This window comes from Eublepharis macularius, chromosome 9 (genome assembly GCF_028583425.1).
Source record: "Eublepharis macularius isolate TG4126 chromosome 9, MPM_Emac_v1.0, whole genome shotgun sequence".
Taxonomy (NCBI): domain Eukaryota; kingdom Metazoa; phylum Chordata; class Lepidosauria; order Squamata; family Eublepharidae; genus Eublepharis; species Eublepharis macularius.
The window spans coordinates 80,398,034-80,425,340 of NC_072798.1; the positions used below are offsets into that span (position 1 = coordinate 80,398,034).

General features: G+C 40.3%; 1 protein-coding gene across 2 annotated transcripts in view; it reads right to left on the minus strand.

The window, feature by feature from the left end:
• Window positions 1-386: 386 nt before the first annotated feature.
• Window positions 387-27,307, minus strand: part of TSPAN12 (tetraspanin 12) — a 79,829-nt gene continuing 52,908 nt past the window's right edge. The window contains exons 5-8 of one of the 2 annotated variants that reach the window (XM_054988991.1): window positions 25,856-25,930; window positions 11,818-11,925; window positions 5,733-5,876; window positions 387-3,912 (exon numbers count right to left, since the gene is read on the minus strand). In XM_054988991.1, the coding sequence (XP_054844966.1) occupies window positions 3,607-3,912; window positions 5,733-5,876; window positions 11,818-11,925; window positions 25,856-25,930 (633 nt within the window). In that variant the 3' untranslated portion in view covers window positions 387-3,606. The remainder of the gene's footprint in view (window positions 3,913-5,732; window positions 5,877-11,817; window positions 11,926-25,855; window positions 25,931-27,307) is intronic. The other variant, XM_054988992.1, reaches the window with a different exon arrangement.

Sequence of the window (27,307 nt, forward strand, 5' to 3'; positions counted from 1 at the left end):
TTCTGGAGGGACACGTACAAAATGCTTTTCATGCTTGTTCCACTTGCCAATTCTTCTGGCAGCCATTGCAGTTCTTTGTTATTGGTCCGAGCTGCTATTGGTTTATTCATTCCTGTTCCCTTTTTTCTTGAGTAGGTGTTATAACCAGAACTGAAAGTCCCTGGCTGTTAATTGGAATGAACTGGAAAGTTATTTTCTATTTGAAAAGCTTCACTGTGACAAAATTCAAGCAGCCCTGCTCCAGAAGGATTATAGAACATAACCACGCCAGTTATTATAGGCAATTTTAGGCAAAAGTTTCTTGTAATACAGTCAAGAAAATCACAGAAGGAACTAATGAGGAAAACACCTCCAAGATTTCAAACAAAAGACGTCATAACAAAAAATAAAACAATAGTGGTTTTTATTGACTGCCACATTACACATTGTTTTCCCCTCCCTCATCAATCTCCACAAAAACTGGAACAATTTCAAAATCATCTAAGAGTACATATAGCCACTTCCAGAGCTCCATTATCCAAAACTTACCAATTAAAACCTCCAGGGTGCGCTGCACACAGGAGGGGCACAGCAAATTTTTTAAGGGGGGGATTCAGATGAACCGGATCCATATGACATCCACTTACAAGGCTGCAGTAGTCTATAGTCCCCAGTCACTTGTTTTGGACCAGCAACCCCCACCCCTCAATTCCCCAGAATTGTGATGTGGGTCAAACTGGGTTTAGCCATGTGGTCAGAGACTTTAGTTGATCCTCTCCCCGCATAATTACCAGTTTCACGCTGTAAGCTCTGAGATAGCTACCACATGGCTTCTGACCACCAGAATTCACTGCCGCAGTGTACAGAATGAGCACATGGCGAGCTGGAAAATTAAAGTCCATGGCACATATAAAATACAGTAAAATGCACTTTTTCACAACTCAATAAATATATTTTAATCTTTAATATGTGGCAATTTTAGCCATCAAATATTCTAAACGGGGAAAAGCAAGCATCTTACAATGTGATGTTACGCTCTACTGAACTGCATGAATAAAAGTAGCTAATCAATTTTCTGTCATTATGGAACTACAGAGTTGAGAGGGATCAAAAAGTTATCTAGGCTAACTGATAAACACAAGGCATCTACTCCAGATCACACACAATCCAGGCCACAGTATGCCATTTGCAGAGTGCAGGTGATCCTTGGAACTCGGTTTGCAAATCGAAACAGTTCCAGGGGCATCACGCAAGCCAATGGGAGAAGATAACATTTCCAGATGGAGTTTAATAATGCAATCCTAACCAAAGCCGCATGCTAAACCCACTGACAAAGTAGACTTAGAAGGGCACAACAGCTTAGGATTGCGCTGTTAAGTTTCACTGATGTCTATGGGACAGTAAGAGATCTTTGTAAACCTATCACACTAAAAACAGTGTGGCTACCCAGTATTAAACTCTATTTGGATCGCGCACAATTTTGTAAAAGTGAATAGGGCAGGAGGGTTACACATACCCATGCACACATCTAGTTTTAATGATCTCTTGTCAGGAAAGAATATATAATATACACCTCAATAAATCCAGTTCCATAACATCTATTAGTTTAAAAATATTCAAAGTGGATCACATTTGAGATACAAGTCTACAGCCTTAACTAAATATTTTAATTTAAAAAATTAAAAAGTCATGTTAGAAAAAAACCCCATGTTTCAGATATTTCCTTTAAAAACAGCTAAAATCAAAGTGCTGCTAAAAGGTCTCTCTCTCTTTTTTTTTTTTTTACAAAAACTGAAGTTTTAAAAACCAAGCATTCATATGCATTGCATTTCTGCTATATATACACACACCATTTTATATACAAATATATCCCTGATCTTTTTCCACAATGGCTTGGTACAGGGGTTGAAATATGCTTTCCCAAAGCAAATCTACGCTCTCCATTGCCTTGGTTCGCTGTGTCTATGGGTTATGGGATTTTGTGCATGCTCAGATAAACAATTCATCATACCCTGAATGCTGTGACAGAAGGACAAAAGGAAAGGCTCTCTATATGTATGTATAGGTCTCCGCTGGATGCAACCATTCACAAGTAACTGACACACATGGCCCTAGCTGTAGATCTGAATAACATGCACAAATTACCATTATCATATGCATAGGACCAATGTAATGTAAACATCAGCGTCCCAAAGATTCCATGGAGCACAGCCTCCACAAACAGACAGTCATCACTCTGAAAGAGAGCTAAACTACAGGAGATGAATTACACGAGGATGCTCACACGAAGGGAGTCGCAATGTTAGCTGGGAAGCTGAGTTTAGTGTAGTGGTTAAGAGCGCGGGACTCTAATCTGGAGAGCCAGGTTTGATTCCCCACTCCTCCACTTGAAGCCAGCTGGTGACTTTGGGCTAGTCATGGCTCTCTGGAGCTCTCTCAGCCCCACCTACCTCACAGGGTGTTTTGTTGTGGGGATAATAATAACATACTTTGTAAACTGCTCTGAGCAGGCATTAAGTTGTTCTGAAGGACGGTATATAAATCAAATGTTATTATTATTATTAAAAGAGATTGGCAGGCTCTGTCAATTTCCCCTCTTTACAGAGCCAGCAAAGATTGCTCCACAGAGGGTTTGTTTATTTCCTCTTTGCCTCCTAGAAGGGGAGGGGAAACTGACAGAGCCTTTGGGAGGCAAAGAGGAAATTAGCAAACCCTCTGAGGACCTATCTTTGCTGGCTCTGTAAAGAGGGGAAATTAACAAAGCTTTCCGATCCCTTTTAAAACTCAGCTTCCCGGCTAACATTGTGAGTCCCTTCACATGTGCATCCTCGTGTAATTCGTCTCTTGTAGCTTAGCACAGAGTTTCTCACATGCAACACTAGCTGTTGGTTCAGGGTCCTGTGTTCTTGCTAAATCCTGAGAATACCATGTTTTCAAGTTTCTGGCCCTCATGATTGTGCTGATAGTCTGAAAAGGAATAATGCTTTCTAAAGGCTCAGAAGCAAGTGAAAGCTGTCCCTTTTGACCCAACCTCATGGCTTTTAGAAACATTTTCAGAGTTTGGAAGACTGACTTTGAGAGTTTACTCAGATGCAATTCATTCCAGAAAAAGCTTATCAGAGTGCAACATATTCCCAACAAAGAGGGTTTGCCACCCAATATTTCTTTACAATGATCCAAAAATTAGTTAAGTTACATTCAGCTGACAATGATTAGTCTCGGCCCTCCGTTCCTGATATATTCTCAGTGAGGCTTTCAGTGTTGAACAAGTTGTCCATCCTTCTCCTAAAAAAAGATTGTTATAAATCTCTTCAGATAAAAATCCAGGCAGCCCACAAAAATAATGAATTTCTTTTTGCAAAGACGCTGCTTTAAAAGCGTTGTGTTCTTTTCTGCAGCAACCAGCAGAAAAGTGTTCATAACATGCACAGTTCGACAAAATGTAGGAAGTAATAAAAAGAGCGGTTTTTACTAGTAAGGCTAGAACCCCAACAGTTTTAAGAGGCAGAAGATGCGATCCTTGCCCCTCCGTAAGAACGTCGTTCTTGTCTGTTTTCTTTTCTAATACAATTAATTAGAATGGTGCACTTAGACTAGAGAAAGATACTGCTGTGACCTCAGATCAGCCTACAGTTCCTCCATTTCGAAGTGTGTGTTAAAGCTGTTTGCCATAGATGTGTGTTCAAAGATCCTTGTCAGGCTAGGTTTCAGCAGCTCCACTGAATGACATGGCAGGTGCTGTGTGGTGTCGTTCTTCAAGGACAATATTTGATCTGTCCCTGGATCCCGCCGGTCATAATATAGAGCCCATAGCAAAGTAATAGTAAGAATCATAGCCAGAATTTGGGTGACCCCAATAGAGATTCCGAGAAATCGAAGCACCTGCAGTTGCTTGGTTCCTCTCAGAAAAGTGTACATCTTTTTGCCACAACCCTGTTGAACAAAGAAAGATGGGAAAAGTTAGCTAACATTATTAAGATATACATCAGATGTCACAATTTCCTTTTCTCAAAGCCTTTATCTTATTCGATTTTTGATGTAATAGAACACTCAAACGGGGAAATTTAATTGGTCCAGGTGACACATATCTTTAACAACAATCCAATAGATGGAAAAGTGTTGGAGGTTTGATGGCAAAAATATTAGGTTCAAATCTCTGCACCAAAACTCAATATTATCCAGTCCCTACCTCTCAGTCGGCTCTATCTCAGGAATGTCATGAGGGTAAGATAATGAAGTACTTTGTACTATGAAAAAATGCTACAGTAATTCTTAGTTTTAGAAGTAAATAAAAATCAAATTAAATCTAGGCAAGTAATTAAAAGTTATCAAGGAAGGCCTCTGGAGCATTTCTATACGCAATCTGAGCCTGTCTTGAGTTTCCTCAAGAGTTGAGTTTCACAGCTTTTTTTTTGTTTAAATATCTTTCTTTCCTAGTGAACTATTCCATGCAAAATGAAACATTATTTCCAATGAATGTTATTTTTCAACAAGAAACCAAAACAGGATGAGTTGCACCAAAGCTCCTAATAACGTTACAGAGATTTTTTTAAAAACTGTTCTCATGATTAGGGTAAATTGCTCCTTTTCCAAAAAAAAAACCCCCACCACCCTAACACAATTTTGAATAAGAAAGCCACAGATTGCTAGTAGTGGAAATATAAAAGACCGCATTCTGTAAGTACTTTTGAGGATTCTTTTTGAGGTCTATAGCAAGTGAGGACAGAGCCGCTAGAAACTGCTCTCCAGCAGTTTCAAAGTTCAAAGGTTCCTACTCCATCTAAACTTTCAGCTCTTCTGGTGGCAGAGGTGAGAGGGGAAGTGAGGAAAGATCAACTGTTTAATTCACAGAGAACACACTTCTACATTTTACCATTTTCTCTTCCTGCCAGAATGTGAAAATGTTTTTACAAAAATTTAAAGCAGCAAGCAGGGAGGCCGCTTAGAAAAGTGGGGGCTGAGGGGGGCAGGCTTAGACTATAATAAGTGATTTGCTGCAAGCAATGGAGCAACAAAACACACATTACTTTGCATTCAATAGTTTGTCCATGTATTTCAATGAACTCGCGAGTTTTACATGAGTATGTTAGCTACCTTTGGGCAGGACTCATTTCCAAGGGGAACGTGCAGGAATGCAGTTCCAATAGTTCCCCAAAGAGGTCACATGTCAGGTGGCCCCACCCACCTGACTCTCGGCCATTTTGGGCCCAGATCGGGCCTCTGACAGGTGGTGGATCACTCTCCTGTTCAGCAGCGGCCCAATCCTGACCATTTTGGGCCCCTTTTCGGCCATTTTCAGCCCCTTTTTGCCATTTTGGGCCCACTTTTAGCCCTGAATGGCCAGGTTTGGGTCCAAAGCAGCCAGGATAGGTGATGCCAGGGGTGTGGCATATGCAAATGAATAATGCTAATGACACATTTCTGGTGATGTCAAGGGGCATGGCATATGCTAATGAGTTATGCTAATGAGTTCCTCCAGCTCTTTTTCTACAAAATGACCCCTGCCCTTTGGGTAGCTAACATACTCAGGAGTTCAGTGTGTGCATTGTAGCATGGTTCCTTGTGGAAAGAGATTATATTTCCTATGAGGTCCCCTCTGCCATCTGTTCTCCCCCTGCTCTCAATCTCATGCTGCAAAAGATCCGGGAAACTCCTTTATGACCTGTTATGTATCTACAAAGAAGTTATCTCGACATTTGCAGCACACATCTTAAACTATTAGGGGCCACCTTTGTGGGGTTCCCCCCCCTTACCTCCTGATAAAGGTCACTAAGATCTTCTTGATGGGCCTGCTTGGAGCATCCTGGGAAGTCTCTTACACAACAAGAATCAGGAGGCCAATCCATCTCTGTCATTTCCAACCAGTCAGTGAAATAAACCACTCCGCAGCATTTAAACTGCAAAAGAAAAGTCCAGTCAAGCATAAGGCTCTATAGCCAATAAAAGCGAAAAAGAAACCCTGGTCCTTTCTCCCCCTGTGAATGTCTCATAAAGTCCACTACATTTTGCAGCCAGAAACCAACATGGCTTTTGCTCAAGAGGACACACAGTTTCTCTCCTCACTGGGACCAGAAAACCTAGGTGCACTGTTTGGTGTGGCAACGAAGCCCAAACCAAGCAGATTCTTCGACCATTCTTCTTCCTGGGCAGAAATTAGGGTTGCCAGCCTTCAGTTAGTGGCTGGAGATCTCCTGGAATTACAACTGGTCTCCTGGCCACAGAGATCAGTTCACCTGGAGAAAATGGCTACTTTGGGGGGTGGTCTCTATGGAATTATGCCATGCCAAGGTCATTTCCGTCACCAAACCCCACTTTCTCCAGGTTTCACACCCCATATCTCCAGGAATTTCCCAACTTGGAGCTGGCAACCCTAGCAGAAATTCATAAATCACTCGCTCTGGAGGTGGCTGGGCTGGAATGTCCTTGAAAGATTCCTCTCAGAATAAGTTTTGTGATTTGCAGTCAGTAACGCTGACCTCCAAATCTCAGCTCAGTTTGTTTTCTTGTGACTCATCTTGGTGAACCTCGTTCTTTTAATGACTTGAGTTGATATTACAAACTCAAGAGGCCATTGTATATATATAAAAAGAACCTGAATAATTAAAAAATATCTGAACTAAAATCATGTGCTTTCAATACAATAAAATAACAGCCACTTACTAGAGCATAAAGTGAGTGTGCCTCTTAATGCATTCTGTAGCTGAGTGGACAAAAATAGTTTGCATGTTCCAAATAGGAAATACACCAAATCAGATATATATTGGCAGTAAAGTATCTTTCTTAAGTAAACCTTTTCAAAGTTCTCTTTGGAAAAAGTAGGATTAGTATATTTGGCAAGGAAGCATTTTGGGAGGTTTAGCTTATTATAAAGTAACGTTTAGAACAGGATATGTCTATTAATTCACTTCCATAACACTATGATCATAACAAGGGCATAGTTCAGTATTGTGTGTGTTCTGCATCTTGAGAGTTTCATTTGTTTCCTTTTAAAAAAGGATTTCAGGTTTCTTGCAGTTACAGTTGAAGCTAGCTTTGCAAGTATATGATAACATATTAGAAAGTGAACAAAGAATGGACCTGCCTGCAGTTAGGGACCAGGCCAATGTCTTATATGAGTCCATGCTCCTCTTTGGTGACTAGAAGATAAGGTGGAAAAGAGCAGGAGTCCAGTAGCACCTATAAGACTAACAAAATTTGTGGTAGGGGATGAGCTTTCATGAGTCACAGCTCATTTCTTCAGATACAGAAGAAGATACAGATAGAAGATAAGTTGCCATCTAAGGTTTCCCCAGGCTATCTGGAGACTTTCCTAAGAATAAGACCCTCTACTGCTCTTGCCAGTTTGTTTAAGGTTTAGGGTAAATAGCTTGCGATTGCAGCTTGGTGGAAAACAAAAATAAATTGCAGTTTGTTTAGACCATTTGAAGAGTAAATCCCAGCTTTATTTGAGCTTTCTTTATACCAAGACATCTGAACTTCCACTTTATTTGTTTTTTGAGTTTGTGTTAGGGTTAAACTACTTGGGCTGAACCACTGCTGTTGCTACTCACTTCTGGTTCTCCTTTGTCTCAGAATTTAAGCACATTCTTTGGGGTTTAGAGAGACCAATAATTTCTCCCGGTCAGCTTCCCCCCCGCCCTACTGTTCTAGTTGACCTTCTAGAGATTGCTTTTGGGTTTCCTGCCACCATCTTTTCATGGTCAGGACACAATCACGTTTTGGGCTTTCTTCAGTTTCCTCCTCCTCCTTTTCTCATTTTCTTTTCCTCTTCACTTTCCCTGTATTTTATAGTTATTTCTTGTAGGGTGAGGGAAGCCTCTTTTTGCCTACTTTCTTCTTTACCGTCTCCTTGCCTCGTTTCTCACAACAGGTTGTGTCTCCGCTTTAAACAGTTTACTACTTGCTTGAGAAAAGCCACCCTCTTGTATATTGCCTGGTGTGCCTCCTTCTCCACTCACCTCTTTCCAGAATGGGGTCTTTGGAATCATCTGGGTAGGCAGCATTTGCCACCGCTGCCACCCAGATGCATTCTATTTGGATTATCATCCAGTAATAGGATGCGACCCAACTAATTGCTTGGTACGCATCTTGTGCAATATTCCTCTTAGATTATCAGCTGCCCCAGATCTCTCTTCAGGAGAATCCAGATCCAAAACTCTCCTTTGAGGAGTTTGGCCTTGACCTCTCCTTTATTTTCATTCCTCTTGTTGGTCTTCTCCTGTGTCTGAGGGCTTAGTATCTGACCTTGAGAAGGCCTTTTTCTTTTCCACTTCTCCTCTGCCTTGAGTTCTCTGAGTCTGGCCTTGCCTGGTGTTCCTCTCTGCTCTAACATTGTCACTTCCCCTGCCTAGAGTTTCTGTCCTGGGCTTTTTCTCCGCTGGCCTTCTTTTATTTTACTGCTTCTATTTTCATTGCTTTTGACTTTGTTCCTGTTCATTCTGGCTGACGAGGCTGTTTCGAGACTGCCCAAGGCTAAATCCTTCCGTTGCTTTTGCTGATGCTTTTTGCTTCAGTTACCAGCCTGGTTGAGGCTAGAGATATTTGTTAAAATTATTATACTAAACTTTAAACAAAATTACTAAATAAGTAATATGCTTCACTTTGTTTTGTACCAAGAAGGTCAAGGATGTATTGCATAAACTAGAGGAAAAAATTGAGCCATGGTCAACTGGAACAAACTCTTAGAACCAATAAGAGAAGGAATTATAAAAATTCCCACCCCTTCTCTCGTCATTGGTCCTTAAAAGTAATGTTGGAGAAACAAGTAACTATTTCCCCCTTCTTGTTGATCATACTAATGCCTTTCATTCATTGGCTCGAAAGTAGAAAGAGATTTTAATGAGTGTTTGGGTAGAGAACTTCCTCCACATTTCCCCTTACAGGCTTTTTATTTTTTTCAATGAATATCAAAAATTTAGGTGAAAGGCCTAATTATTGTTGGGGGGAATGATTCCCCCACAAAAGCTCCTCGTAGCAATTTCAGGACTTGGGCCTTCTGGTTACAGATATTAGTGACTCCATAATTAAACTGATCTCAGAGGACAAGGAAAGTGCTAGTTTATTCAGGTTAAAGCAAATTTAAGTTAATAAAAACATTGTCTACATAAAAGGCAACAGTGTTTCTTCTAACACGGGAGTACCTTTAAAGGAAAACAACTTAAAACTTGTTAATTTTATATTCTGCCTACAGGACTCTTTCTAAAACAAATACAGACTTATCAAATGTAGCCAGGAAATGTTTAAATAAACAGGAAATCTGTGTAACAGTGATAGATTTTAGATTTCAACTATGCAAGAGAATGACAGGCATTTAAAGTGTTCTTTTCCTGCACACGGACATATATTTTGAATTAATGGCTTTTACCTTGTGCACTTCCATGTTTGTGCAATATAATAGTTCATTCTTTTAAAAAAGAGCTTTGTGCTTCTCCCTCAGTTAAGGATCAAAAATATAAGAAAGTGCTATTTTCACCCTCAGTTAGAAAGAAGAAATAAAATGGGCTACTTGGCAGACAATTGAAAATCTTGTTTCATAGATTGATATTCTGTAAAAACTTACAGGATCTGTCGATTGCTTCAACATTAAGCTTTCCTAAACTTTCCGTCCCCAAATCCAATTCTAGACATTTAATAATGATGATGATGACAATAATAACATTTGATTTATATACCACCCTTCAGGACAACTTAACGCCCACTCAGAGCGGTTTACAAAGTATGTTATTATTATCCACAACAATCACCCTGTGAGGTGGGTGGGGCTGAGAGAGCTCTGAAAGAGCTAAGGCTGACCCAAGGTCACCCAGCTGGCTTCAAGTGGAGGAGTGGGGAATCAAACCTAGCTCTCCAGATTAGAGTCCCGCACTCTAAACCACTATAACCAACGGGCTCTTTATATTTACAATTAAGGAACAAATTCAATTCTGTGTTTAGCTTATTGTAAAACCTTTTCTTACAATCATAACTACCGTAAGCCTTGCCACCAAAGGTCTTTTTAGCTCAGTACTTGATATCCAACTGTGGGAAGCCAGTGTTTTAGGGAAGCTTGAAAGAACAGAATCATAGACACCGAGTTGGAAGGGACCCTAAAAATTATTTAGTCCAACCCCCTGCACATTAGACAGGAAATTCATAGCTACACTCCACTCTCCCAGTGACCTCTGCTCAATTCTCAGAGGAAGGCAAAAGGCCTCCAGGATCCCTGGTAAATCTGGCCTGGAGGAAAATCCCTTCCTGAACCTCAAAGTGGTGATCAGCATTACCCTGGGCACATAAGAATAGTCAACAAGAACTGAGCACTGGCTCATCCCTTCTTACCCTCCCTCTCACAATCCACCTTAGTTCATACTAAGTCATTCAGCACTGCTGACAGATGGCCATTTAAAAACCTCCAATGAAGGAGAGCCCACTACCTCCTGAAGAAACCTGTTGCACTGAGAAACCGCTCTGTCAGGAAGTTCTTCCTAAAGTTCAGTCAAAAAATCTTTTCGTTTAATTTTAACCCATTAGTTCTGGTCCAACGTTCTCGGGTGCCAGAAAACAACTACACTCCATCCTCTATGGGACAACCCTCCAAATACTTGAAGATGTCGATCATATCATCTCTCAGTCATCTCTTTTCTAGGCTAAACATACCCAACTCCTTCAACCTTTCCTCATAGAAATTGGTCTCCAGAAACCTCACCATCTTCGTGGCCCTCATTTGGACACATTCCAATATCCTTCTTAAACTGAGGTGCCCAAAACTGAACATAGTACTCCAAATAAGGTCTAAACAGAGCAGATTAAAAGTGATACTACTATTATACTTCTGTTGAGGCAGCCTAAAATCACATTTGTCTTTTAGCTACCAGATCACTGTTGACTCATGCTCCATGAATAGTCTATTAAGACCCCTAGATCCTTTTTACATATACAAGACAAGTCACACCCATCCTATAATCATCCGTTTGATTTTTTTCCTATCTACAATAGGTAGAGGTATCAGTGAGAGGATAGTTGAATCATTAGGGCAGTGGACTAGGTCTGGAAAGAACTAGTCTCAAATCCACATTAAGCTATGAAGCTCACTGGATAACTCTGGCCCAGATACTCTATCTCTCTAACCTCTGGTCTGATCTAACTCACAGGGTTTTTGTGAGCATAAAATGGATGAGGCCAACCATGCATGCCTGTCTCAGAGGAATGGGAGGATAAAGAGGTGTTTGAGAGAAATAATCCCCTCATTTGTCCAGATTAAGTTACTTTAATATAGTTCTTCTTTTCAACAAATATATGTTTTTGGAGATACCACACATTACAAGTAAGGACAGAGAAGAATTATTGCTTACTAAGGCTGTAATTGCCTATCAATCTCCAGTAGAGATGGGCATGAACCAAAATATGAACCAAAGTTTGGCATGAAACAGGTTGGTTCATGGTTCGTGAACCGGTGGTTCGTCAGAGCCCATTTCAGACGAACCACCATGAACTTTAGGGCAGTTCGTTTGGTTCATTTTCCAGTTCATCACCGCAGACAGCTTGGTGCTGATCAATCAGTTTCCTAGGCAACAAGGGATGGGCTTTCTTTGCTGGCCCAGAAGTGACGTTTTCACAAAACAAACAAACCGGTTCGTGAACCGGGGCAGGTTCGTGAAAGTTCATGGTTCGTGAAATGTGACGAACCATGAACCACATGGTTCATTTTTTTTCTGGTTCGTGCCCATCTCTAATCTCCAATATTTTTAAAAATGGGATGTGAAATAATGTGAAACAGCCCAACCAGGAACTATTCAAGCTAGTTCAAAGTGAACCATTAATTTACTTCCTAGCCACATTATAAACTGGCTGCCATCTTACCTCTCTCTGAAAGAAGTTCCAGGCATGAGTAAGCCACTGATATCTAGGTAAGCCATAATTGGTCATTCTGGCTTTTAAAGTGACCATGTCTGACCATTGCACAGGAACCTGAGGAAAAAAGGGAAACGTTTCAAATAAATGAAAGTCACATGCTCAGAAAGCAATTGGAAAACATTCATAGAAACCTGCAGATATTGGGGCAGATTAGGGACACTTTTGAGAAGAACCACTGGTGATAAGTTATTCCCTATCAATATCGATTGTATAGTAAAATGGTCTTGAACGAATGATTCTCTAATACGGTAACATATTGTGTCCCCCAAAGCTTCTATGTCCCCCAAAGCATTTGTTATTGTTTTTCACAATGGGAATCTGTATTTTTCCTGCACTGAAGTACCAGTATCATTTCACATAAAGGTAAAAGGTAAGGAAGAGAAAAAGTTTCCCTTGTGACCAGCCATCCCTTTCCAAATACCTGAAACAAGTTTTGACAAGTATTTTGTGTATATGAAATGATCAGTGCAGGAAAAATAATACATTTTAGTCCTAATAATGTTTACAATTTCAGCAACATTGAATAAAAACTAAATTTGAACTGTTGCATTATATATATTTCCGAGAAGAAGTATTCAAATTAGTGAGCAAAATAATTACATTTTAGGGATTTTGCATTTGAGTTTCCATTGCAATTATCTTTGGTTTTGTATGAATTGTAGAAGATTCAAACTACATAACTACAAGACATATCATTTCTATCCATGAGTAAAACATTCCTGTGGCTCTAAAAGCAGGGTAGTTAGCCTAGCATATCCTTTTTATTCTTGCAATGTGTGTTTTGTAGGTACTAAGAAAGTGTTTCCTTTCTAATCTCTTTCCCAAAATAAAACTATTTTTAGATGTACAGCTTGCTTTCTCATGTCACAGAGCATGACCCCAATCAGTGTATGAATAACAATGTTAAGGACAATTTTGCTTCCTTGAGCATAGCTGAGTTAAGACTGAAAACTGATTTCTACTTTATTGTGAAAAACACCAATAATCAAATGTCCTTACTGTATAATTCTGTTTCTTCATTATGTCTTATGCATTTGGCTTTCTATTATTTGGTTGGGTAGAAACCAAAGAAATTGATTTATTTAAGTGATATCCCTTCAGATTTTCCATGTGATAAACTGCTGGTATCTTTCCACTACTCATTCCTCGGCTATTGTCACGACGAAGCCACTATTATGGGCTTTATCATATCTCATCCTGGCCCTGTCTCTCCTTATTAGGTAATAAACTAAAGGATAAACATTCCACAGTAGCAGACCTACAATAATCGCATCTTGTAAATCAAGCAGCTATGACAAGGCAGCAATTTATCATGTAGAAAATGCTCACCCTGTTGTGAAAACAGATGGTGTAATTCAAGACTTAACTTTAGTTCTTAATGAATGTTTTCAAAAAAATGATACATTTTGGAACATAAACCTCAAGTCTACAAGATCCACTGTTAAAATTATGCCAACTTCCAATAATACTGGTTTAAGTGATCTTTAAATACGTGGCAATATTTCCATGTTTATTTTCTTGTAATACTGCTGATTTCAGTATTCAGTCAAAAAGAAGTCACCACTATGCTTGGTAAGAAAAGAAAACCAGTACCTTCCCCAAAGTTTATAACAACAATATTGTCATTTTTTCCAGACTTTGGACGTGTCTCAGGGTAATTTAGTCTAGATAAGAAATTGCTGAGGTCAAGCCAATTAGCTCAAGACTCCCCAGCTATTGTAATAGTTTTTGCTATCTTGGGGCAAATTGTGGATTTTGCTACACATGTAATTTGATATGTTCAGCTTTTCAAAACACACACATGAAAACAAAGGATTGTGGAAAGGATGTGAAGGATCGTAGCAACTAAGAATAAAACTGCCACTAGGAAGGTGCAGTTCGGTTAAGAATTCAGATTGAAGTACCCAAATGTTGGTTGACTTGGTAAAATCTGGGTATTCCAAATCAAAACCCAGATATTCTGAATTTTTAGTAAAAATTCGGTGAAATTCAGCCATTGTTTTCTATGGGGAAACTATTCTGGGGGCTATCCAGTGGGAAGGGGTGGTCATTTTTCAATCAAACTCCACCATATTTTCAAGGAACCTACTCCTAACTGCCCTATAAAGCATGTTTCATTAAGATTGGACTCCAAAGAAGGTGCCTCCACCCATCTCCATTATTTTCTATTGGGGAAAATATCTGGGAGCTATCTGGGGGACTGGGGATGGTATTTTTCAAGCAAACTCCACCAAATCTGCAGGGGACCTACTCCTGACTGTCCTCTAAAGAAACCCCAAGTTTCAGGAAGATTAGACCCCAGGGACCAATTCTATGGGCCCCTGAACAAGGTGCCTCCAACCACTCCATTGTTTCCTATGGGAAAAAGTCAAAGCTGACTCCCATTACAGAATCACACTGGGGCAAGACTGCCAAGGCCAACTCCCAAACGCAAGCTGAGCTCATCCCAAAGAAAGCCCAAGAGAAGCAAACTAAATCTAGGAAATGGAATCCCTCCAGAACCAAAGTGAAGGAAGGGGATCAACATCACATCAGAGAACCACATCCATTCCACCCAAACCAAACTGAAGCATGGGACACTGTTGAAACTTAGCCGAACGGAACCAGTTTCATTCAAAGCAGCCAGGCACTAGGTTCAGCCAGTGGGGAAACACCACAGAACAGAACCAAGCAGTACCAAGCCACAACCACAAGGCATTCCCTTGCTTCCAATTTACCAATTTTTTTTTGGTACACACTCCTAACTGCCAGTAAACATATCTCCAGTGCCACCTTATTTACAGTACAATCCTATGCAATTACTCCAGTTTAAGCCTATTGTAGTTAATGGGCTAATACTAGAGAAAAATTGAAATAGCTCTGCATAGTGTTCCACTGTTGGAATATTAAGTGTAGTTCTGGTTGCTGCATCTCAAAAACGATACTGAAGAACTGGATAAAAGTGCAGAAAATGGCAACCCAAATGATCACAGTATTGGAACTCTCACCATATGAGACGAGGCTAAATATCTCAGTTTAGGAAAAAAGTTGATGGACTGCTGACATGATAGCATTCTACAAAATAATAAATAGTGTCGAGAAAGTGGATAAAATTTTTTCTCCCTCTCCCATAATACTAGAACTCAAGGTCATCCTATAAAATTGAGGGGCAATATAACGCTTCTTTCAGAGGCTGAATGTGATTGACTGCAGGCCCTGCTCATGGGTTTCCCTGCGACATCTAACTGGCCACTGAAGACCAGGTGGGCCTCTGCTCTGATCCAGCCTGGGTCTTCTTGGATTCTTAGAAAAAACTGTTCCTTTTGCTTCTACAAAAATCTAGCACACAGTTGATATTAAACAACAGTAATTGCTGTACTATAAAACTGACAGAAGCGTGGCCACACGAACGGCCACACGAACGGCAAAAAGACGTGCTTTGTATTTCACTGTATTAAAACAATGCTAATTATTATATTGATTCTAGGGAACCATTAACCCATAAACACCTCAATAAACACAGATTCATCAGACTCCAGGTATGAATTTTTTCATGTATAAGCGCCTGCCTCAGATTATTTCTCCTATACTTTATTGTACTTTTAAAAAGCAGCTCTAAACTCAAGACAAAAGTGTACTCAACAAAAGAAAACACGATTTTGTTTATGAAGAATAAAGATTAACAATTGCTTCCTAAGTAATAATTTGCCAAAAATATAAATTTGATACTAATCATGAACATTTTATACAGAGTACAATGGAAGGAAATATGAAATTATTAGTCACAAATAATATCTGGATGGCTTTGCAATGTGTGAATCTGGTTTATCAACAAACCAGAACCAAATCCCGTAAATACCTCTGGCTGTATACTTAACCTTAGCAAGCTTGAACAGGTCAGTTTTTTCCATTAAATCAAGTCTCAAACTGCTGCTTACCACTGGGCCGGTCACAATTAGCAAATGATTAAGGAGAGATTCATACTCAAAGGAATGTTAGCCTTCGTCACCGTAAAGTGTGTCATCACAGACTATGGCTATTTGTCACTATTGGATGACTTGTTGAATGTTTTTGCCTTAGGAGACATGCTTCCTATCTGTATTGACGCATCACCTGTGAACTAACTTTCAACCATTCATGTTGACAAGTGATAACTGGTAACTGTCATGCAAATATCATAGCATGTGACCTTGCTTATAGTCTTGGAAATAAATGTATAAGTCTGAAGGCACCTTGTTTGAAGGGCTCAGAAATGATAAAATAAACCGTAAGATGTCCGTTTTCTCAGATATTTTGTAAACTGCGTTCCAAATTCTTTTCTGAGTTTTCTCTCTCTCTCTCTCTCTCTCTCTCTATAACAGGAAGGGGGGAAAAAACATGAACAGGACATTTGCTTACACCATAGCTGGCTACTATATGAAACTAGTAAAATGGGACATTGTCACGGTTTTCATTAATACTAATTGTTTCCTGAAAATGAAATATCACACCATGACAAAGAGTTAGAAAGTGAAATGACAACCCCAGAGGAAACTGGAAACTACTGTTGAAGGCAGACAGCACTATCTGTTGTGTCACCTGAGGATATTCAGGCACAGCTGTGGTTGGAGTTAATTGGCTCGCTTGCCTCTCTTGTTGGACTTCTTCCAGCTTTTGTAAAGATTAACATATGTGAACTTGCAACAACAGGCGCTTAAACTATCTGCACTGCCTAAACAAAGAAATTAAAATCTCAATCTTCAGAGTAAAAGGAGATCTCAATAAATGTATGATCACAAGATACGGCTATTGGTTTTAATTTTACACAAATGTTTTCATTAAATAAGATGTGTATTTTTTAAATCTTTCCAAAGCAGGCATTCTCAATTTCAACTGTAATGCAAATTCATAATGAAATTCAACGTATTTATTTATATTATCAGATCTCTGCTGGGGCAAATCCAAGCGTCCTGGTGCGTCCCGGCGTCACTTCTGGAAGCATGGCATCTTTCTAGAATGATTTCTGACTCATTGCGCAATGAGTCAGAAATCGTGCTAGAAAGACGCTATACTTCCGGAAGTTTAGCTAACGTTTACCGCGATGCTGGGACGTGTGGATTCAGCCATAGACTCCTCAGAACTAAATCTTTTTCTCATATGTAGTATAAGGTATGCAGTGAAAAGAAGTCCTCCTTTAATTGTGGCACAGCATACGCTAGTGGTAGGGTTAGGATTGCCTGGTTCCCATAGGGGGTGGTAGGGGGGACCTGGCACTTACCTCGTACCAGTTGCATGCTCCGGTATCTGTGTGATTACATCACTTCCCGAACTGACATCATTGTGCTGGCCATGGGAGCGCTCCTGCACTCTGTGCGGAGCTGATTCAACCCATTTAGGGTCAGAATCGGCCCCAAACGAAGCTCTGGAGCATTCCTGCGGGCGGCGCAACAATGTTACTTCCAGAAGTGATGCTGTTGTATGCTCCAGGAGCGTGCGCACCACGCATGTTCCCAGAGCGCCTGCCGGCGGCACACGACCTCTAGGGGGCTTGCCACTTCCACCCAATTGCTGGCAGATTGCCCATCACCGGCAGGCACCTGGGAACTCTAGGTAGGGTAATGATTTAATTCTTAAAGGGGCATATGAAGATATAAAGACATAGATAAACATGTATCATTTGACTGGTTTCTAATCAAAGATATTTTCAAACACCAATCTTTTTATTATGTTCATTCTCATTGCTTCTAATAATTTCTAGGCCTCACCTCTGCTTCTAATATGTTATAAACTATGTTTGGTTTTTCAGTTGTATATATGGAAGAAAATTAATCATATAAAACATACTTTCGAACAGCACTGAGTTGACACAGATCACTGCAGCTGCTGAAAGGTCTGGAAGAATGAGAGGTATTTGGCTGTGCTTGCTTCTGGCTGCCTGTGGCCCTCCACTGCAGCAGCCCATTGGGAACTTTCCCTGTATGTTAGATGTCCAGTCTGCCCTGATCATAAGTTAGAAGTCAATCTTTCTGCACACAGACTCACAACAATAATCAGAGAGGTCAATGTAGCCTTAAACTGTGACATGACGATTTTTTTTGACAAGCGTGTACATGAAAACATACTGTTTCAGGCATTTTCATACCTTTATGCTAAGTGGAAGGCATCATAGAATCCAGCAGAATTGGTTTCTATACCTGTTTATTTAAGATTTATTTATACCCTATTTTTCCCCGCAAGCAGCTTACAACATGGTTCTCCCTTCCTCCATTTTATTCTCAAAACCAACTATCCTAATTAAGTAATGCTGAAAGAAAGAGAGGCTGGACAGAGGTAGGTTTGCAAGCCCCTGGCCCTCACCTGCAGCTGCCCCTTCCCCGGCTCCTCTCACTTGGCCAGCAGGGAGGAAAGCACCAGGGAGGAGAAACACACACACTTCCACACTCCCCTGTCATGTTGGAGAATAATGTCATTTTCCAGCGCAATGGAGGAGTTGCAGGTCATGCTGAAGCCCAATTTATTAAAACGGGTGATTTTCAATTAATCTGGCTTCAGCGCGATCTACAGCTCTGCCACTGCCCTGGAAAATTACATCAGGGAAGCCACAGGTCATGCTGAGACCAAATTAATTAAAAACTGCCTGTTTGGAGTAGATTTTTAATCAATCTGGCTTCAATACAGCTTGCAGCTCCTCCATTGCACCCCAAAATGATGTCATTTAAGGTAAGCACCCCACTGCCCTCCAACCCCAGGCCCCTGTCCTCCTGGTTTGACCCCTGAGGGACCTGGAAACTCTACCCCAAGGTAACCCAGCTAGCATTCATGGCATAGCAGGGATTTCTGTCTTCTGATTTTTGTCTTCTGTCTACACATACAGAGCTGGAGAATTAGGAGGGCAAGCAATGACAAGTAAGGGTTATACAGAGGAATAACGACAGCAACGACTATTGATGGAGAAGAGACCTTCTGTCCAGATGAAATGGGTATTCCGGAACTGTAAGATATGCAAGTAAGAGTGTCACTTCTTCATATTTTCTAAACACATTTTTTTTTATGAGAAAACTGAAAACACTGAGAAAGTCAGCACTGTGCATGTTTGCATTTCTGAACATGCTCTGAAAAATAAAGGGAACTGACAGATACAGAGCCATATGAGGGCTTTCATATAGTCTCAAGAGGGGGGAAATTAAAAAGGTAAAGTATAAAAGAGAAAACCAGGTTTCACTTAAAATCATAAGGCATTGATACTGGTGAAAACCATAAAAGTACATGAAAAAATGAAATCTGAGGGGGGAAATGAATATTTCTAAAACAGACTGAAGAAATATTTGAAGCTGTTTTCAAAGGCTGAATACCAATTAAGAAGCTCGTTCAGTGAATTGAAGGGGAACCAGAAGGAGATACTGTCTAAACATAACACTTAAAAAATGAGAAAAATTCACAAGTAGGCAACAAGGTATTAAAATAGCTGTTTAAGTCCATACACACACTCAGCAAAAGGAAGAAACCTAGAGTAATGACATTGACAAGAGCGAAAATAACTGTGCTCAATTCAAATGAAATCACCTGGTATTAGTAACCATTTAAAGCAGAGCGATGCAAAGGTTTGTGAAAAGAAGAATACTGAAGAGGAAAAATCACATATTGCTAAGCTATAGTTTGAAAGTATACTATCAAAGACAAATAACCACACAGAAACTTTTAGCTGAGCGTAACTGAGGGAAATAAGGCAGCAACGCTATATATCACATAACTATAAAAAAGGTAGGGAAATGCCAAAATAGAAGGCATCCATGAACATCTAGGCTCATTAACAGATTGAACAGAATTCATATTTTTACAGTACATACTTCTTAAATAAAATTTCAATGAGTTGGAACCCTAGGACACTGGGCACAACAGAGAACCTGTTTGGTGTAGTGGATAAGAGCGGGGGGACTCTAATATGGAGAATCGGGTTTGATTCCCCACTCCTCTACTCGAAGCCAGCTGGGTGACTTTGGGTCAGTCAGAGCTTCTCAGAGCTCTCTCAGCCCCACCCACCTCGCAGGGTGATTGTTGTGGGGATAATAATAACATACTTTGTAAACCGCTCTGAGTGGGCATTGAAAGGGTGGTATATAAATTGAACTTGTTGTTGTTGTTGCTGCTGCTATCTTCCTCATCTTCTGTTTCTCACTGCAGCCTGCTGTGCTCCCTGAAATGTAGCTTTGGGAAGGGGGTGGGAGTCTACAGTAGGAGAAGGAATCAGCAATCTCCCACCCCCACACAAATGGAGATGCCCATCCATTCACAAAAGACAGGGGGGCACTCCTAAGCAGGTCTCCTCAAAAGTAAGTCCCATTTTGGTTGTTTTATTTTGGTTTTAACTAGAAATGTTTTTAACCTATTATTGTAAGCTGCCTTGAAGCACACAGAAAGCTGAAATATAAATGCTTTAATAAATTAAAAAAAAAATTTTTATTCAGTGGGGCTTACTCCATGACAAGTGTTCATTGGTCTCGAGCCTTAGAATCCTACCCATAACAAATAAATTTAAAATAAAGTTTTTAAAAATGCAAGATGAAAATCTTACTGGAAAAAGAACTAATGAAACTAAAGTCAACTGCTCTATTTTTTAAGTACAATTAATAACATTATAAAAATAACTTTGGCTCAAAAAGCTTTACATAGAATCAGTATAAACAAAAACTAAAGAAAACAATTCATTTATAGCAAAAGGGGGATGAAAGTATCAAAAACGGTAGGAACAAATTAAAACTGTGGTTCTTTTTCAGGTCTACACATAATTAACAGTAATAATTTTATAGCATCTACTACACAGGAATTGAGAAGATAAAATGGAATCTTGAACTTCTTAAAGAGAGGCCAAGATATCACTTTAATGACATGATACTAAATCTATATATATAAAGACAAGTGTCCTGACTGACTCATCAACGCCCAGCACAAACCCCTGGACCTAGAAACATGAAATTTGGGCAGGATATTCCTTTTGTGATGTAGGGGCTCACTAAGAAGAGATTTTAGGAAATTTGCCCCCTAAGGGGGTAAAAAGGGTCAAATGTGTTTTCCCAAAGGCATACATCTTCCCTGTGTGGCTGGGAGGCTGCTCCTACCCCTCCCCCCGCCAACTGCCAACTCAGCCACTCTGCACCGAGGTCATTTGCATATGTGGCCTTGATTGGCCATCAGCCCAACATTCTAAACAGCAGATAGGACACATGCAGTACTCAGGACACATTCAATGACATCCCAGTCATTGAACGTGTCCTGAGGTAAAAAATACACCTCCCCTCTAGGGTTGCCAATCTCCCTGTGGGGCTTGGCTTTCCTGTGTGACTGGTAGGCTGATGGGTCAGCTGTGGAACTCTGTGTTCTGAGGTAAAAATCAGGCAAAGGAAACTGCAGACAGCTGAAGAAAGACAGCACAAGACTCCTGAAAAGGGATTTTATATAAAAGTCAGTATGACAGCTGAGTTTTTAAATGTTCATGGGGAGATGGTGCACGACCTTTCTAGGGTTCATTTCAATGCGAACCTCATGAATTGACTTGAGGGAGGACTGCTTCTCACATGGGCAGTTCTACGTGGCCTACTGCAGAATGAGCTCACGCAGCAGCCTGGTGATCCTAAGCACCTGACAGGAAAACCACCAATGAGGTCTACAAAGAGGTCTTTCAGTAGAAAAAAAAAAGGTTGTGCATATTTTTCACTTTTTTATTGGACTACATTTTTTTCCTTTTAAAATCTCTTCAATAAAGGTTACATTTTGAAATTCACTTCATCAGTTTTTGGCATCAACACACTTCGCTTTATTGAAACACCTTTGTTAAGCTCGGGTACTATGCCATTATACTACAAAACCAACTCAAAAAACACCCACCCACCCCAAACCAAAAAATGTTACATACCCATAAGTATTATAATTGGATTTAAAGTAGTTAAATACCGTAGCGAAGCATGGGCATCAAGCTAGTCTTTTATAATTGTGCAAGCAATAGAAAGCAACACTTCTGTTCCCCTGTTTCAGAATATATTGATTCCAAAACACACGCACAAGCTTGTTTTGAGTTCTAGGCTTTATCAGCTGCTGACAGAGAAACATGGGGCCACAAAAGCCAGTAAAAGGAGAAAGGGCATCTCATTGCTTGTGTGCATTGCTAGTGGCCCCCACCTGAACGTAGGCCAGCGTGGAAGACTTCCCTTTCAATACATCCTGCGTGTAACCCCTGGTGAACTGTTTAATTATTATGCTCAAGGAAGTTCTTCCTCATCAGAATCCCAGAGGAAGGTAATCGTGTTCACGGGGTGAATGAAGCACATATAGTTACATTCCCATTTTTATTCTGACATTTCAACAAAAGGATATTTTTAACCACTGTTATATTTGGAATAGTAGCCTCTCACTGGAATCCGTATAGCAGGGGAATGAATTCTGATGAAAACTGTTAGCATGCAATTTCAAGTCTGAAGATCTGCCAGAAACTCTTTTGGTCCCAGTGCTGTGCAGACACCAAATGAACTCTTTTTTTTAAAAAAGCGACAACACAGCAAGATAATTTCTAATACACTTGCTACTATTGGAAAGGCCAGTGCCTTGGGTATATCTTGGCAGTTCTGTGGAAAACTCTTGTCACTCTCGTTATGAATATGTACCAAATGGAAAATAAGATGGGAAAATGAAACAGCTAGTGGAATAACATGCCAGCTTGCATTCTCCTCAGTGATTAAACTATTTCCCCACATAAGAATCACACCTCTAGCTAAGGAAAGAACGGCAAATGCTCTTCCAAATATTTGTAATTCACAAAAAATAAGGTGCATGCATTTAAGAAGCAGTTGCTATAGATTTCAGCCAATTTTACTTAGCAGATGAAACATAGTGGCTTTGATCCAACCATGTTGGTTGAGATCAAGTCCCATAGAAAACAGCTGGACAACAGACAGACAGTGTGATACAATGGTTTGTGTTTACACTGTGGGAGACTTAGGCCAAATCTTCACTCAGCCATGAATTTCACCTTGGACACCACCTAGCCTATTATACAAGGAGACAGAACTTTAGTTAGTTGCTAACTTGTACAGCTCATTTCAATTAAGCTTATTTACTACTAGCTTTAGCAAGATTGAAGCTGTGCCTGCGTCATAAAATGCTGAATAATGAGATTCAGATTCCTCAGAAGGAACATGGAATCTTAACTAAATCAACTCTTATTTGATGACTAAGTCCATCAAATAAGCCTTTCTATCAGTCTCCTGTCAGTGAGGGGGGCTATATGGCCATCTGCCCCCCCCACATCTGTTCAGTAGGATGATACCAACCCACACCTCCCTTCCCCCCCTATGTATGGTGGGTAAGGAAGAAGGAAGGGAGGGTCCATCTTGGGTTTCAGAAATTATGTTTACCAAGACTTTGATTTTACTATGCCAAATATGTTTTATCTTTTGTATCTTATGCATTATTGTAACCCACCCTGAGCCCACTCCCGGTTAGGGCAGGCTAGAAGAAATGATAATAATAAATAATAAATAATAAATGATGATGATAATAACAACAACAATAATAATAATGGGATCCGTTAGTTGCTGCCACTGCCTTATTTGAAATTAAAGAAGCCCGTATTATAAGCTGGCCCATTGTTGCTGGAGTGTCCTGAACCAACCGGATTCAGAGATAGAGGTTATGGAAAGTAGAGAAGGACACATCATGTGTCACAGAGGGGACTCCACAGAAACACGCAAATGAAGCTACAGAATGCTGTTGTGTAATATAATGTATGTAATGAATTGTTCTAATGTCAACTTTCTTCATTGCCGGGGTGGGAGGGGACCGATGATGAAGGCTGCTGCAGAGAGAGGATTATTTGGGTTCCCAAGTATCTCACTGTCACTTTCAGCCTGAGGCCAACTGTACTTGCTTGCCATTGTCTTGTGCTTGTGGCTAGGTACTGCTTGCTTCTGCTCTGTGGTGTTCCCCTACTGGCTGAATCCAGTGCCTGGCTGCTGTGAATGACACTAGTTCTGTTGGGTTAAGTTGCAAGAGTGTTCCTTGCTTCAGTTTGGGTGGAATGGATGTGATTCTCTGGTGTGAAGTTGGTACTCTTGTTTCACTTTGGTTCTGGTGGGCGGGCGGGGGAAGATTCCATTTCCTTGCTTCAGTTTGCTTCTAGTTGCAAGACTGTTGGTGTTGGTCCTCATAGGGAACAATGGAGAGTGGTTGGTCAGCATGGTCAGGGGGCATTTGGGGTTGAGGAGGCATCAATTTGGTTCTGTTGTATTTCCCCAGGGATGAGTTTGATTTGAGAGCACGGCTTTGCTGTGGTATCCTTGCTCTGAGTGTATGTCCTTCTGGAAAAGAACTTGGAAAAGTTCTCATCTCTAGGAACAATGGAGAGTGGCTGGTCAACCTGGTCAGGAGGTGCTGGTTTTTTGCAGGGGGGGTCAGTTTGGTTCTATTGGACTACCTGGTGTGGAGCTTGCATTTGGAGTGAGCCTCTGGCCTTGGCAGCCTTGGCCCATGTGTTTTTGCAGTGGGAGTCAGTTTGGACTTTTTCCCCACAATAGGGACAAATGGAGTGGCTGGGGGCACCTTGTTCAGAGGATCACAGAATTGGACCTCAGGGGGGTCCAATCTCCCTGAAACTGGAAGGGAGGTCCTTAGACCATCAGGAATAGGTCCCCTGAAAATGTGGTGGATTTTGCTTCCAAAATACCACCCCATCTCCCTGGATAGCCCCCATATAGTTTTCTCCATAGAGAGTAACGGAGAATGGAGGTGGCCGGGGGACACCTTCTTGGGGGGCCATAAAACGGCTCCCCAGAGTCCAATATTTGGGGGGGGGTCTTTAGAAGACAACGAAGAGTAAGTTCTCTGCAAATTTGTTAAATTTGGTCAATCCCAGGCAACGGATAAACCTGAACTGAGTTTCCCATAGGAAACAATGGCCGAATTTTACCACATTTGCTCTGTAATACTGAACCAAACTAGAGAATCAATTTGGTATCCAGAGAATACCTATTTACCAAAAAATTTTTCCTGTGCATTCTCCTAGTATGTTCGTATGTTGTGGAAGCATGGTAACAACCTTGATTGCCTAAACTAGATACAAATTTCATTTTGTAGAAAAGTCCTCTGGTTCAACTGGATTCGGAAAAACTGTAATTTGGATAGTTAATGCAGCTTCTCTCAAAACTTAGGCCTCTAATGCTTTTGAATGACTCAAGACCTAAGGATACAGACTTCAAGAAAGTAATGGTATTGTGATTAAGGAACGGAATTATCTTTTACTGACCTGTAATGAAGAACCTTATGAAAAATTTAAAATAGTTTTTTTAAAAAAATGAATGTATCAAATTAGGTACATTTTAGAAACAATTGCTTTTCCAAAAAGACTGCTTTGAATCATTCACATACAAAACAAAACTGACAAAAAGATGCAAACACCAGCTGTTAGGCCAAAGGTAGCTATCCAAGAATGAACATGAACTAGACTGAACCCTATATCCTGTTTCCACTGCTAGGGTTCTGCTTGGAGAACATGAAAAATAATACGAACAGCACATCTGAGCATGCAGAATATGCTTCTGTCCCTGAGGAGTAACTGCAGTCAACCCACATACATCTGAGAATACAGTCAGAACTTTTTAAAAAACTTTTAAAAATCCATTCTACACAACAAGAAAACTGTAGCAAACGCTTCAAAGTGCATTATGTTAGGTATGTTTTAGTAGACTTTTAAAGGGGGGAAAAAGCACCTGGCTGTTTCAAACTTCAATTCTAAATAATATGTATTATTGATCAGACTTCTAAGTACCCTATTTACCTGAAAGGAAGATAAAAGTTTTTTCACACATGTACAAAAAAGAGGGCTGTCTAAAATTCACATACAAGTTTCAGTTTTGTATGATAGGTTTAGGATTGGAATGTAAGTTAGAGGGAAATTTTTCCAGACAAGCTCTTCTTAGAATTAGTTACTTACTAGAAATCTTTGGTCTTGTTTAAATGCATGTACTTTTATCTCACTCACCGTAATTTCTTGTTCATAGGTCCAAACGCCACATGCCAGTTCAACACAGAATATCACAAGCAAACTTCCAAAATACTGCAGAACACAAAAGAATATTACTTACATTTCTAAAGGAAATGGGTATCTCCCTTCCCTCAATTACTGTCATTAAAAACAAAACAGGTTTTCAAATTAATTGAGATTTGAAAGCAAGCCCCTTGCCTTGGAAACCCAAAGTATGAGGCATCTATAATTTAGAAAAAGTAATGTAAAAATTAAGGTTCTGATCACTAACAGTATGAAATTATTTTTATATGTATATATATACACACACAACATGCACAGGGCTTTTTTCTGGGAAAAGAGGTGGTGGAACTCAGCGGTGGAACTCAGGACTGCACAATGACGTCACTTTGGGTCAGCTGGAACAAGGGGGGAGTTTTTTAAAGTTTAAATTGCCCTTGGCGAAAATAGTCACATGGCTGGTCTCCAGACAGAGGGGAGTTTAGATTGCTCTCCACACCACATGGCACGGAGGGCAATCTAAACTCCCCTCTGTCTGGAGATCAGGGGGTGGGGCCACCAGCCATGCAACCATTTTCAAGAGGTGCTGGAACTCTGTTCCACTGTGTTCCAGCTGAAAAAAAGCTCTGTATACACACACACACACACACACACACTTTATTTTACGTCGATGGAACACAAAACAAATACTCAGGGACATGAATTAGTTTTCAAGGAATGTAGCAGAATAATAAAATTTTAACAAAGAAATGATCTCAAAGAGGCCACTCTTGATTTCTAAAACATAGAACAGCAGTTTTAATGATGTTTGCAACACAAATAAATAGAGTTCATGCAAAGGTTGGCACACCATTCACAGTGGGATAATTGCATATAAATAAAGCCAGAGCCCTGCTCTGGAGCTTGGGTTCAGTATGTAAATATCAGCAAAACTAGCGCATTCTACTGAAGTCACTGGACTCCGAAGGGTGTAACTCTGTTTAGGACTGCACTGTATACAGAGAGATGGGGTTGTTAGGATACTAGTTCATTGAGCCTCCCAAAAAATCTGCTTAAAGAAGTGCTATAATGTTTGTTGACAAGACGGTAGTTTTCATCAGTAAGATGAAAGAGAGGAGCTTCAAACGGACAGCTGCTATCCCTTCTTTACATTATATAGCATGTTACATAACTAGGGCTGTTAGCTTCCAAGTTATATGTTCAGGATCAAATAGCAAGGCAAGTATGTGCTATACAGTCAATTGGAGGTGATAGATAATATTGCACAAGAATGCCTTAGCAGAAGAGCTGCCAGTATTCAGTCTGCCCAAACCAAACCCTAACAGCAACAACATTTGAGTGTTCAAAGCACTGTATTATCTCCATAATTTTGCAAAAAAAACCTTGCCCAGTAGGCCAGTATTAATCATATGTTTGTGTAACTGTGCAATTCTGTGCAGAGTTGCACAA